Genomic DNA, 14,701 nt, shown 5'->3' on the forward strand with positions numbered 1-14,701 from the left:
ACACTGCATCCCATCTCCTGTTTAGGTCTGTTCTCAGCACCTCATCCACATCACGTATTCTTCTCTCCACACGTCTGGGGTGACGTGTCCACCCAGACATGCTCCCTCATCCATATCCCCACAGACCTCCGCGGCGTGGAGGAGCGTCCCGCGTCCGTAGTGCTGGTGATCTCCACCTCCGCGGTAAAGGTGAGCATGGTGAAAATGGTGGGACAGAAACAACATAAACCAGTATTGCAGAGTAACATAATCAGACGCAGGGCGGTATAGTGGAATACGGGCCCAGCGGCAGCAGTGGTAGAAAATGCTTATCCGCGCATAGTTACGAAGCAGCTGTTTCAGCCCATCAGAGTTCCTCTCAAATGGCTGCATCATTCGTATGTGATGCCGCTGAAGGACGTGGGCAATGCTGACAGACCTACCCAGCTGACATTACTGAAGGTGGTGTTGTCTGTAAGAATGGGATATTATAGTCCGCGCAGTCCAATGCTGTTGTTTGCTATGAGCATGTTCACAGTGTGCTCCTCCTGCTGTGAGGTAAAGAGACACACACACATACAGATGTGTGGGTGTGTGTGTGTGTATATATATATATATATATATATATACAGTAAATACAGTAGCATAGAGCTGTGACGATTGTAGGTTACTTACCTGTTATCATTTTGGAATGTCCGGACGACGCAATCCGCCATGAAGCGGGTGAGGATTGGCTGGAATCTTTGCCCTGGCTCCCTCAAACTCAAACCACGTCCACACGATCAATTGGGGTGGCCCGGATTTCGTCCAGGCTGGTTCTCCTTTGTCTCCTTCCACGTCCTCATCCGTGTGCTCCTCCTATCCTCATGCTCCTCCCTCTGCCGTGCTCCACTGTTGTACAAACCTGTTGCCTATTTATAGTGCACACGCTACGCTCTCTCAGACGAGAGATTAGCTGTTTTCACACTTGAGAACTGGGTGTCTGCAACTGGCCAATGAGTGTTGCAATTTGAGTGGCGGTTTTCCAAGCTAAACAAAAGAGATTTCGGCTTTAGTAATTGTAATGAGTAGCTTGCGGTGTTTTGCGAAATGTGTGTTCAGAAATTGCAACCTGAGCGCCTGCAATGTGCCTGCAGTTCTGTGCACCTGGTTAAAACCATCCATACACCAGTAAATGGTTTCAGTGGTTGTGCCTCAAGTACCACATTTTATGTATTCACAATAAGAAACAAACTGTAACAAAGGTTCTTTGCATCAGTAACTTGCGACTCAGTCTTTCCTGACAGAGAGGATCCTTCAGCGAACTCTGACGGGGAGGTGGTGATGTTTTTGAGAGTGACAAAATGAACTGGTATGTGTGTCACAGGGGAGCTGTGTATCTGGCAGCAGAGGGGGAAGGGGCTGGGATAAGGCACAGTGTGGAGCAACCAGTACTGCTACCCTTACAGATGGCAGTTACATCAGTGGGCCAGAAATCACAGAGCCCCAGCCAACTCTGTTTAGCTACTGTAGGATGTGGTGAGAGGCACGCTGAACAGGATGCAGACACACAGGCACGCTGAACAGGATGCAGACACACAGGCACGCTGAACAGGATGCAGACACACAGGCACGCTGAACAGGATGCAGACACACAGGCACGCTGTACAGGATGCAGACACACAGGCATGCTGAACAGGATGCAGACACACAGGAACGCTGTACAGGATGCAGACACACAGGAACGCTGTACAGGATGCAGACACACAGGCACGCTGTACAGGATGCAGACACACAGGCACGCTGAACAGGATGCAGACACACAGGCACGCTGAACAGGATGCAGACACACAGGCACGCTGTACAGGATGCAGACACACAGGCATGCTGAACAGGATGCAGACATACAGATACCAGAGCTCACCTACAGACATACAGGTACCAGAACTCTCCTAAACACATACGGGTACCATAACTCTCCTACAGACATACGGATCCCAGAACTCTCCTACAGACATACGGGCACCATAACTCTCCTACAGACATACGGATCCCAGAACTCTCCTACAGACATACGGGCACCAGAATTCTCCTACAGACGTACAGGCACCAGAACTCTCCTACAGAAATACGGATCCCAGAACTCTCCTACAGACATACAGGCACCAGAACTCTCCTACAGACATACGGATCCCAGAACTCTCCTACAGACATACGGATCCCAGAACTCTCCTACAGACATACGGGCACCAGAACTCTCCTACAGACATACGGATCCCAGAACTCTCCTACAGACATACAGGCACCAGAACTCTCCTACAGACATACGGGCACCAGAACTCTCCTACAGACATACGGACACCAGAACTCTCCTACAGAAGTACGGGTACCATAACTCTCCTACAGACATACGGATCCCAGAACTCTCCTACAGACATACGGGCACCAGAACTCTCCTACAGACATACGGGCACCAGAACTCTCCTACAGACATACAGACACCAGAACTCTCCTACAGACATACGGATCCCAGAACTCTCCTACAGACATACAGGCACCAGAACTCTCCTACAGACATACGGGTACCAGAACTCTCCTACAGACATCCGGGTACCAGAACTCTCCTACAGACATACGGATCCCAGGACTCTCCTACACACATACGGGCACCAGAACTCTCCTACACACATACGGGCACCAGAACTCTCCTACAGACATTACGGGCACCAGAACTCTCCTACAGACATACGGACACCAGAACTCTCCTACAGACATACGGGTACCAGAACTCTCCTACAGACATACAGACACCAGAACTCTCCTACAGACGTACGGGTACCATAACTCTCCTACAGACATACGGATCCCAGAACTCTCCTACAGACATACGGGTACCATAACTCTCCTACAGACATACGGATCCCAGAACTCTCCTACAGACATACGGGCACCAGAACTCTCCTACAGACATACGGATCCCAGAACTCTCCTACAGACATACGGGTACCAGAACTCTCCTACAGACATACGGACACCAGAACTCTCCTACAGACGTACGGGTACCATAACTCTCCTACAGACATACGGATCCCAGAACTCTCCTACAGACATACGGGCACCAGAACTCTCCTACAGACATACAGGCACCAGAACTCTCCTACAGACATACGGGCACCAGAACTCTCCTACAGACATACGGATCCCAGAACTCTCCTACAGACATACGGGTACCAGAACTCTCCTACAGACGTACGGGTCCCAGAACTCTCCTACAGAAATATGCTCCATGTATTTTATCTGCGCTAGATAGGTGTACCTCATAGTTCCTCATACTCTTCCTGCCTTTCCAAACCCACACAGACCAGCTTCACATCCTCATGGCCTGACGCACCAGTACAATAAGCGCTGTCTGAAACATGGCTATCATGTAATCGGCACACGAGAGCACTGCACCCTCCTTGTGCATGTCTGTTCCAATGGGCATTTCATTCAGCATTCCTTTATTCCCACATTCTTCCTTGCCATAATCTCCTTTTCACCCCGGCCCTGTATAATTTAATCTCATGCAACACTGCTCTTTAATTAATATGATTGGCTGAGGGATTTTCTTGCCATTTCGTTTTGTTTTCGCACTCACTTCTGTCACCCAGGGTGAGGCAATTAAACAGGAAACTCATGCACGTGCAATGTGTTTCACACCCTTCCTTCTCTCTCTCTCCCTCTCTCACCCCTCTCTCTCTCTCTCTCCCTCTCTCACCCCTCTCTCTCTCTCTCTCCCTCTCTCACCCCTCTCTCTCTCTCTCTCCCTCTCTCACCCCTCTCTCTCTCTCCCTCTCTCACCCCTCTCTCTCTCTCTCCCTCTCTCACCCCTCTCTCTCTCTCTCTCTCTCCCCCTCTCTCACCCCTCTCTCTCTCTCTCCCTCTCTCACCCCTCTCTCTCTCTCCCTCTCTCACCCCTCTCTCTCTCTCTCTCCCTCTCTCACCCCTCTCTCTCTCTCTCTCTCCCTCTCTCACCCCTCTCTCTCTCTCTCTCCCTCTCTCACCCCTCTCTCTCTCTCTCTCCCTCTCTCACCCCTCTCTCTCTCTCTCTCTCCCCCTCTCTCACCCCTCTCTCTCTCTCTCTCCCTCTCTCACCCCTCTCTCTCTCTCCCTCTCTCACCCCTCTCTCTCTCTCTCCCTCTCTCACCCCTCTCTCTCTCTCTCCCTCTCTCACCCCTCCTTCTCTCTCTCCCTCTCTCACCCCTCCTTCTCTCTCTCCCTCTCTCACCCCTCTCTCTCTCTCTCTCCCTCTCTCACCCCTCTCTCTCTCTCTCCCTCTCTCACCCCTCCTTCTCTCTCTCTCCCTCTCTCACCCCTCTCTCTCTCTCTCTCCTTCTGTTTCTTTCCCTCTCCGTCTGAGGCGTCGGGTGGAATCAAATAAAACTGCCACTGTCAGTGAGGCACAGAAACTGTTCACCGCTGAGGTGAAATGATCCTCAGAGAAATGATGGTTTAGATTAGCGCAGTGCCGGTGTGTCTTGCCAAGCGCCTTCCTCGCTGCTGATGGTGTTTGATGTTTCGTCTCTCAGGGGAGTGTGCTTCTGAAGAGCTAATTAAGACAGCAATAAGCTGGCCATTTTGTCATTGGCAAATCTGACTGTGTTTTGTGTAGCAGGTGTCAATTCCCAGGCACTCCTTTTCAATTAGAAATGACAATCAAACAGAAAACTGTTGTTTTCAAATCAAATAATAATACGGTCTCCCCCCCCCCCCCAATTCTTCATTAATCTTTGTGTTTGATGTCACATGCCCCTGTGTGCTGTTCCAGCCCGGACTCTTATTCCCTGCTAATATTATTTGTTTTCGCTTCTGTATTGCAACTGATTTGACTCATAAGCTAATTACAAGTCACTTCGGTCAGGTGTGGATGAGCAGGCAAAGCGTGAGCTGGTTGCCAGTCCTGGGCTGTGCCACACTGCCCTGCATGTCCTTGAGCCGTGTGCATGCTGCAGGCGTGAGGTGGGCTCCGGCCGGGAGCACGGAGGTTAAGCACACTGGCTTGTGATTCGTGCTACACTGGCTCTCATGCTGGGACGTGCTGCTTCACGTCAGCAGGGCTCTGGCCTGCCTCGTTCTAGTGACAGGGCGTCGGGTAATTACAGCTGCCACAGGTGGGTCTCGCTCTGCCTTTGAGTCAGATATGAACTGCACAGGCTTCCCCCAGCCTTTCAGACGAATGGAACCCTTTAGACCGCTCGGGACCCACCCCCTTCAGTGTCTCACTCCCTGTCTCACTCTCCTCTCCCTTCAGCTGTACTGTCTCACTCCCTGTCTCACTCTCCTCTCTCTTCAGGTGTACTGTGTGTCTCTCTGTCCTCAGGTGTACTGTTTCACTCCCTGTCTCACTCTCCTCTCTCTTCAGGTATACTGTCTCACTCCCTGTCTCACTCTCCTCTCCCTTCAGCTGTACTGTCTCACTCCCTGTCTCACTCTCCTCTCTCTTCAGGTGTACTGTCTCACTCCCTGTCTCACTCTCCTCTCTCTTCAGGTGTACTGCGTCTCACTCTGTCTCTTTCTTCACTATCTGGTCAGGTGTACTGGTCAGGTGTCTCACATCTGTCTCTCCTCTGTCTTCAGATCTACTATATCACACACTATGCCTCTCTCTCTCCTTCTTGTGCCCTCTATATACACTTCATTCTCCTGCGTGCCATTTCCTGTTGTCTTTCTCGCTTTAACCTGTCTTTTATATGTCCTTCTTCACTTTTTCTTCTTTAGCTCTCTCTTCTCTCTCGCTGTCTTTCTGTCTGTCTGTCTGTCTGTCTGTCTGTCTGTCTGTGTATCTCTGCCCCACTTACACTACAAGATGGCAGCAGCCTGAAGCAGATGTCCACTTTCTCTCCTCAGGCATGTATCTGCATTCAGGCAGCGCCACAACTCACCACAGCACAGTTTCATCTCCGCTCATCACCACAGCACAGTTTCATCTCCACACGTAACCACAGCACAGTTTCATCTCCACACGCAACCACAGCACAGTTTCATCTCCACACACAACCACAGCAGTTTCATCTTCGCTCATCACCATAGCAGTTTCATCTCCATACACAACCACAGCACAGTTTCATCTCCGCTCATCACCATAGCACAGTTTCATATCCATACACAACCACAGCACAGTTTCATCTCCGCTCATCACCATGGCACAGTTTCATCTCAACCACAGCACAATTTCCCCTTGGGAAGCATTCTGCCAGAGGGCTCATTAGCATGCTGGTGGGTTCATGCATATTCATCTCTGCCATGCCATTAAGACCCACTTGGGGCTGCAAAGTTCATATCTCCTTGTCATGTCATTCAAACCCTTCATAGTGTGTCCCTTAAGACAATGGTTATATCAGGCTCTTTAATGGTGATCTGTGCTTTAACTGAATAGCCAAACAGAAATGATAGAGGAAAACAGAGAGAGAGAGAGAGAGAGAGAGAGAGAGAGAGAGAGAGAGAGAGAGAGAAGATTAGAGAAATTCTGGCTTATAAGCATTGAAAGTTTTACTGAAGAATAGTATGGAATTTCCAGGTGGGGTATGAATGGTGGTTCTAAGTTGTTTGTTTGGCTAGTTTATCTTTGTTCCTCACAGGACTGAGTGCGTTGTGTTTTTGGAGAGGCTTGTGCAGTCTGGGATGTCTGTCCCCTGTAATGGAGCCCTGACTGCTCGTGACGTCAACACCCCAGTGCTTAGTCCCACCTCAAATTAGAACAGTAAATGTTCTTTCTCTTCCTGCTTATCTGACTTGTTCTCGCTCTCTCTTGCTCTTAGACACACACACGCATACACACACGCGCATACGCACACGCGCATACACACACGCGCATACACACACGCGCATACGCACATGCACACACACACGCACACCATTTCACTGCGAGTTATACTGTGTATGACTATGTATGTGACGAAGAAACCAAACTTGAACACGCACACCCACGCACGCACACCCACGCATGCACGCACACACACACACACACACACACACACACACACACACACACACACACACACACACACACACACACGCACACACACACGCATACACGCACGTACACACACGCACGCACACGCATGCACGTGCACACACACGCACACGCACACCCACGCACGCACACACACACGCACACGCACGCGGACGCAAACACACATGCACACACACGCACACCTGCACACGCACACACACACGCACACGCACGCGGACGCACACACACACGCACACCTGCACACACACACGCACACACACACTTCCTCTGCATCTCTCTTGTTAGAGGTCAAACTTAATCTGTCCTTGTCAGGTTTAATCAAAGCGTCCGCAAATTCAATTTCAGCTCCAATGCGAAAGAGCCTATCAAGGCGTTATTTGTCACTTACAATGTCTACAGGGGCTAAAAGGATATGTTTCCACTGTGTTTGTGTATACTGACCTCTCAGAGAGTAACTAAACCTCAACCATTAGGCTTTATCTAAGCACCTAGGTGCGATGCCTAAAGACACCAGGACGTGCTAGCCTCTTTCTCCTCTGCGTTTTACAACGAAAATCCCTCATCACCCTAAAAGCCACAGAATAATGAGGCTGTTGGCATTGCCTGCCCTGGAGAGACACAGCACACGTTACTGTTCACAAACTTCTAAACCCATAACGCACCTTTCATTAGCTAGTGACCAAGCCCTTCAAAAACCATGTTCTTAATCCCAATAAATAGACCCACACCCCAGACTAGCCATATGATTCCCAGGATGTTTGTTAAACCTGAATTAAAGATTTGTTTTGTTTACGTCCGGTTAATCCAACCGAAGCATTTGCCATTAAGTTTTGTGAAGTGTGTTATTGTTTAATAGCACCAGCTCCAAAGGTTCTACACTGGTGTCCTATGCGCTTTAAGTCTATCTGTTTAAAAAGGAAATACCTGCCGTCTTCCGTGTTAGACTTATTTCCCATTTACTCCAGCCATTTCCTCCGGAGTCGGCCTTCCGGCCTGTTTGATCCGTATGCCACCTTGTGTCTAAAAAATCTACCATGTACTGACTTTCGTAACAAATAAACTCCCAGAACACATTTGATCTCAGCAAAAAGTGCTCAGAGAACAGAGAGAATACTGGGTAGGCCTATGTCGAGCGTCTGCGCTTTGTCGGAGAAGGTGAGGTGCTCCTGGCTTCGCACCTGCCGTTAGCATCGTTGCACCTGTCTGATACCAGACACGGGAGCTCGGCATGCCCTGCCACGACAGCCACAAAACCAGTCAGGTCTTTGTTTCGCACAGATGCCAGTTTCCCCCAGATATTCTTTTTATGGATCATAGCTTTCTGGACAAGAGAAGGTTTTGGACAAAGTTCAAAGTTTCTGAAAATTCTGTTGTGAATGATGTCCTTCTACAACTGTAACAATAACTGGCTTATAGCAACAATATTCAGCTTTTGTACTGAAGGGTCTATGTTGGGTGTCTGTTTATTGCAGTTTTATTAGTTAAATGTTCTTTACTGCATTTCTCTCCTGCAAACTGCCATTTAGGGTAAGAAAGCTGATTAATAAATTGTTCATGATTATCAGTGTAATTACATTTTGATCGTTTGTGGGGTAGGAAGGGAAACTGGAAAAGACGCTTTTTCAACATATGTGATATTGTACCACAGTACAGTGTCTGTACATCAGTACAGTACAGTGTCTGTACATCAGTACAGTGTCTGTACAACAGTACAGTACAGTGTCTGTACATCAGTACAGTGTCTGTACAACAGTACAGTACAGTGTCTGTACATCAGTACAGTGTCTGTACAACAGTACAGTACAGTGTCTGTACATCAGTACAGTGTCTATATAACAGTACAGTGTCTGTACATCATTACAGTGTCTGTACAACAGTACAGTGTCTGTACATCATTACAGTGTCTGTACAACAGTACAGTACAGTGTCTGTACATCCGTACAGTGTCTATATAACAGTACAGTGTCTGTACATCATTACAGTGTCTGTACAACAGTACAGTACAGTGTCTGTACATCTGTACAGTGTCTATATAACAGTACAGTGTCTGTACATCATTACAGTGTCTGTACAACAGTACAGTATAGTGTCTGTACATCAGTACAGTGTCTATATAACAGTACAGTGTCTATATAACAGTACAGTGTCTGTACATCAGTACAGTACAGTGTCTGTACATCAGTACAGTGTCTATATAACAGTACAGTGTCTGTACATCAGTACAGTGTCTATATAACAGTACAGTGTCTATATAACAGTACAGTGTCTGTACATCAGTACAGTACAGTGTCTGTACAACAGTACAGTGTCTATATAACAGTACAGTGTCTGTACATCAGTACAGTATAGTGTCTGTACAACAGTACAGCGTCTCTACATCATTACTGTGTCTGTACAACTGTACAGTATAGTGTCTGTACATCAGTACAGTGTCTATATAACAGTACAGTGTCTATATAACAGTACAGTGTCTGTACATCAGTACAGTGTCTATATAACAGTACAGTACAGTGTCTGTACAACAGTACAGTGCCTATATAACAATACAGTGTCTGTACATCAGTACAGTATAGTGTCTGTACAACAGTACAGCGTCTCTACATCATTACTGTGTCTGTACAACTGTACAGTATAGTGTCTGTACATCAGTACAGTGTCTGTACATCAGTACAGTACAGTGTCTGTACATCAGTACAGTGTCTGTACATCAGTACAGTACAGTGTCTGTACAACAGTACAGTGTCTATATAACAGTACAGTGTCTGTACATCAGTACAGTATAGTGTCTGTACAACAGTACAGCGTCTCTACATCATTACTGTGTCTGTACAACTGTACAGTATAGTGTCTGTACATCAGTACAGTGTCTGTACATCATTACTGTGTCTGTACAACTGTACAGTATAGTGTCTGTACATCAGTAGTGTCTGTACATCATTAATGTGTCTGTACAACTGTACAGTATAGTGTCTGTACATCAGCACAGTATCTGTACAACAGTACAGTATAGTGTCTGTACATCAGTACAGTGACTGTACATCATTACTGTGTCTGTACAACTGTACAATATAGTGTCTGTACATCAGTACAGTATCTGTACATCATCACTGTGTCTGTACAACTGTACAGTATAGTGTCTGTACATCAGTATAATGTCTACATATATATACAGTGACATGTGATACAGAGATGCTCAGGTAATCACTCCTTCAATAATAATAATAATTATTATTATTATTATTATTATTATTATTTTACTTATAAAACACCTTTTTTTCGCAAAAATCATAAGGTGTTTGAGGTCCAGGAACACCCATATCATTTGGAACACACCAAAATACATTAAACAGTTAGGTTACAGGTACAAAATCACACACCCATAGTGATTATAAACAGGAAGCTTATAGTTTTGATTTAAATACTGAAATAGATTAAATGTCACAAAGACTTTGAGGGAACAAATCTTTGATGGAACTAACTGAACCCAGAGTTTGACTAACTAAGTATTGACTAACACTAAAACTAGTTATACACACACGGTGACAGCTAGTGATTATTAGTCACATGTAGATTCTCTCCTGTGTTTCACAGTGGGTGTTATGAGTCTAACTGGGACTGACATAAGACACTAACCTGCCTAACACAGAAAGACAGTGAGCAGAGTGGAGCCAAACCCTTCATGTGTAACTTTAGGAACTGATCTGAGAACAGAATGTACATCTTCACAAATGTTACTTTCCGTCTACCACGTTCACCTGTTTGTCTGATTTTACAGAAGTCTAGACAGTCTCTTCTTGTCTTTGCTAGAGTGCACACTCTTGGCTCTCTGCTACTTCTCGCTCTCTCCCCCATTTCGCTCCACCACCAACCCCCCTCCATCTCTGCCTGGTCCCCTGAGAGCTTTCTCCTCTTCTACCCTCCCCTCTCTCTCTCTCTCTCTCTCTCTCTCTCCTCTTCTTCCTTTTTTCTTCAACTCTCTCTCGCTCTCTCTCTCTCTCGCTCTCTCTGACCCCTGTCAGGACTCTGACGGGAGGCTACCCAACACTGCGTGCTGTGATCAGGTGTTGTTGAGTAAGCGCATCGAGGAGCCCGTCTTCAGTGGTCAGCTTAATGTTACCCTCCTCTTCCTCCTCGTCCTCCTCCTCCTGCTCTTCCTCCAGCCCTGCTGCTCTCCTCAGCGCTGTGCTGAGTCTGTCCTCCTGTCCTGAGCAGTAAACATTCCCTCAGGCAAACCCCAGGTGTCCAGACCCCATGTCTCTCAACAGAACCAACCCCTAGCTATCCGCGCAACTACTAGCTACTGCAAACTTTCTGCATCCCCGAGTGACTTTTTTGTAGTACATTGGCTCTGTTTTTTTCTTTCTCCTGCAGAAGGCAGCGTTCTTTCCTTTTTTCCAAGGCAGTGTGTAATTGTGTCAATTCCTTATATCAACACAGGAGATGCTGTTGAAATAAGCCATACCCTCGAACAAGGCCAAGTACTGCATAAAACTGCTGAGGTGTACATCTGCCTCTCCGATTAAGATACGTGTGTTGCATTTTGTGTGTGTGTTTATGATGCAATAACTTGCCTTCTCTCTGTTAAATGGGACAAAGTTCCAGGATGATTATTGATGAATCAGTATATGCTAATGAGCAGGATCGACCCAACACGGAGCTGAGATGATGTGAGAAGCTTCGTCCCAGAAGCCTGCAGTCATATTTGAGACATCGACAAAGTGTGTGTGTGTGTGTGTGTGTGTGTGTGTGTCTGTGAGTGTTTGTGTGTGTGTGTGCGCATTTGTGCACGAGTGTGTGTCTGTGAGTGTTTGTGTGTGTGTGTGTGTGTGTGTGTGTGTGTGTGTGCGTGTGTGTCTGTGAGTGTGTGTGTGTGTGTGTGTGTGTGTGTGTGTGTGTGTGTGTGTGCGTGTGTGTGTGTGTGTGTGTGTGTGTATGAATTATAAAGTCCATGGTAAAACAGCCTTTTTGCCACTATTTGGACTGAATTAATATAGACCAATGACACTGCAGTGTTGTGTTCATACTTCTCAGTATGAAACTGTTATGCACAATATCTTGCCTGAGCACTGCTGTAAGTGCGCTTAATGAATATGAAAGGTCCCAGATGCCCCATTAGCTGTTCATACCCCTGGACAATGACATTAGCCATCTCTCTCTCTCTCTCTCTCTCTCTCTCTCTCTCTCTCTCAATGTCTCTGTCTTCTGTAACACCCTGCTGTATTATGATAGCATGGTCCACCACAATGTGATCATTAATCTAGTGGATTTGAATGGAACTTGAATAGTCAGACGCAGAGTGTGAGGCTCTTGGCAGATTTTGCACTGCTATTTGTAAAAAGGCTGATGTGCAAGTGTGGAAAGCAGGAACACTAGAGACTGAGAGTGAGATTAATAATTCCCATCTGTAATCATTTTAATTTCCTGCTCAACTAACATTGCACTATTTCTTTTTATACACACACACACACACACACACACACACACACACACACACAGCAAGGAACTTTGCTGGGTTTTTTTCTTCTGTCCCCAAACGTTTGCTCACTGGAGAAACCAAAGCATAAACTGCTTCCTCCTGAAGGGGACTAGCAGGGGTAACAGGAGCTGCTCCCCCTCGTTGAGCGTTCGCTTTTCTCTTCTCCACGGCTGGCGTAACAAATGTGGCGCGTATCTGGGCTGTAATCTGAGCGCATATGCACTTCCTCTCGCTAGCCACGGGCAAGGTTACTGTTGAGTGGAACGTGGCGGCGGTCCACGACTTCTACAACGCACACGATACACTGTACCTAAGCGCGCACCTCAGCGCAGATTAAACATACAGCGCCTTATGTTCGTTCTCTCTCTCCCTCGTGAACACACACTTATGTCCCCGCACACACACACACACACACACACGGGCAATGCCTGGTACTGGTGTAACGATTAGTGTCCCGAAGGCATGCCTGAAAGGTGAAATCAACCCAGATTATCACCTGCATTCGGGGTGATACATCACACCATATAGAGGTCTTTCCACTACCAAGAGTACAGCACGAATTGCATCCTTATTAAAACATGAACTAGATTCGTAGTGTGTCACGCACTCTGGTAACACTTGGATCTGCGTGAACACTTAATGGAAAAAAAAACTTGTGTGGTGTCATGCAAGGAGATCTCCCTAAGGCCATCGCTATTACTTCACTTTTTTTTGTCAGCAATTTTTGTTCTCAATTTCGTTCTTTCGACGTTTTGAGATCATTCTCTTAAACTGTTGCAAACCATCAAGGACACTGCGCAGGCACAGCGGTAACCTGGCACAGGTATGGGTCAGGCACTTGCAAATCGAAGTTGAAAGAAACGTGAGAAGCGGAGCCCCTACCTGGCCTCTTGTCTGACCTTCCTCTTCGCCCGCCACATAGTCGCACTTTGGAGATGAGGACGAGGATCTGCTTCTGGCACAGCGACTTGTTGCTCTTCGGACAGGGCCTGCGCTTGCTGGCGATCGGCCGGTTCGCCTGGTCGTCCTTCACTGCCCGTTTCTGTCTGATCAGAGAGCTGGCGAGAGCTGCCATCGTCCCCCCTCCCTATCAGCTTTGGGAGGGGGGGGTCTCTGTGAGTGATCACAAGACCCTACCTGGAGAACGTCTTCAGCCCTCCCGCCCTACAGTGAAAACAGGTCCCCTCACCTGGTAAGGGATCAGAAGGTTTGGGTTGGTTGCGTGCGCTCTGAAGTCTTTAGCCAGTGGAGGGAAAAGGTGGAGGTGTTAAGTTCTGTCGCGGACTCCACCTGCCCTGCGTCTGCTTTTCATGTTGCTTGTTTAACAGAACGCGGCCCGTCCTCTGAAGTAAGTCCCCGAACGCGAATCCATACTGTCACGTTTTCCAGAAAAGGGAGGTGAAGAGGCTGCAGGAGTCGTCATGGCAATTCTGCCAACATCTCCCCCCCCCCCCCCCCCGAAAAAAAAAAAAAAAAACACCCACCCCACCCCGTGACTCTTTTTTTTTTTTTGGAACAACCCAAAAACACTGACCTGGTTGAAGTTTTCAGCACGCTCCGGTTGGAAATCAAACCACAGACAGCTCCGGAAGACCCCCCCCCCCCCCACACACACACACACAGGTTTTCTGCTCTTCTTTCTCTCCCAACCGTAAAGTTTTCCTCTGGCAAAGAAAAGATCCGGACAGGAATAGCCAGATGGTCAGCCCGCGGTTCCTGGTCGGTTAAGTTTGCGTCCCGTGAGAAATAGTCTGCCGAGATAATCCAGCGCCTGCACGTCCGTGGGCACTTCAGCGTGGGCTGCTGGAACGCACGAGCCCCGTGCAGGATGAATCGAGCCGGTAACGGAGAAATGGACAGAGGGAACTGTCCCTTCTGCCTTTTGGCATGCTCTCTCTCTCCCCGCAACCCTACCTGCCCATGCCACCCCCTAGCAAAGCCTGCGTGTGTGTGTGTGTGTGTGTGTGTGTGTGTGTGCGTGCGTGCGTGCGTGCGTGTGAATCCAGCCGCTGCCACTTGTAAAGGTGACATTCATGAGAAAGCGAGGGAGGGAGGGAGGGAGGGAGAGAGAGAGAGCGAATGATAAAGGGGATGAGTATGTGAGGGAGATGAATAGAGAGAAAGAGGAAGAGAGAGAGAGAGAGAGAGAAAGAAAGAGAGAGAGAAAGAAAGAGATTGGTGGTACAATACTGGTGATTAAAGTGAGGCAGGAGAGTAAAAACAGATAAAAGCGGAGAGAGGGAGAGAGCAACCGG

At 47.7% G+C, this 14,701-nt stretch overlaps 1 protein-coding gene and 1 long non-coding RNA gene across 2 annotated transcripts in view; both read right to left on the reverse strand.

Annotated features, from left to right (window-relative positions):
* The window catches only part of LOC113568545 (uncharacterized), a 2,206-nt gene extending 155 nt beyond the window's left edge, over positions 1-2,051 (reverse strand). The window contains exons 1-2 of the long non-coding RNA XR_003409603.3: positions 655-2,051; positions 1-530 (exon numbers count right to left, since the gene is read on the reverse strand). The exon at positions 1-530 is cut by the window's left edge and continues 155 nt beyond it. This is a non-coding gene — a long non-coding RNA (uncharacterized LOC113568545). The remainder of the gene's footprint in view (positions 531-654) is intronic.
* The window catches only part of fgf11b (fibroblast growth factor 11b), a 34,086-nt gene extending 20,220 nt beyond the window's left edge, over positions 1-13,866 (reverse strand). The window contains exons 1-2 of the mRNA XM_035535794.2: positions 13,636-13,866; positions 13,329-13,540 (exon numbers count right to left, since the gene is read on the reverse strand). Coding sequence (XP_035391687.1) covers positions 13,329-13,521 — 193 coding nt within the window. The 5' untranslated portion in view covers positions 13,522-13,540; positions 13,636-13,866. The remainder of the gene's footprint in view (positions 1-13,328; positions 13,541-13,635) is intronic.
* Positions 13,867-14,701: the final 835 nt, after the last annotated feature.

The sequence above is a fragment of the Electrophorus electricus genome, chromosome 19 (genome assembly GCF_041902795.1).
Source record: "Electrophorus electricus isolate QZ-2024a chromosome 19, ASM4190279v1, whole genome shotgun sequence".
Classification (NCBI taxonomy): Eukaryota; Metazoa; Chordata; class Actinopteri; order Gymnotiformes; family Gymnotidae; genus Electrophorus; species Electrophorus electricus.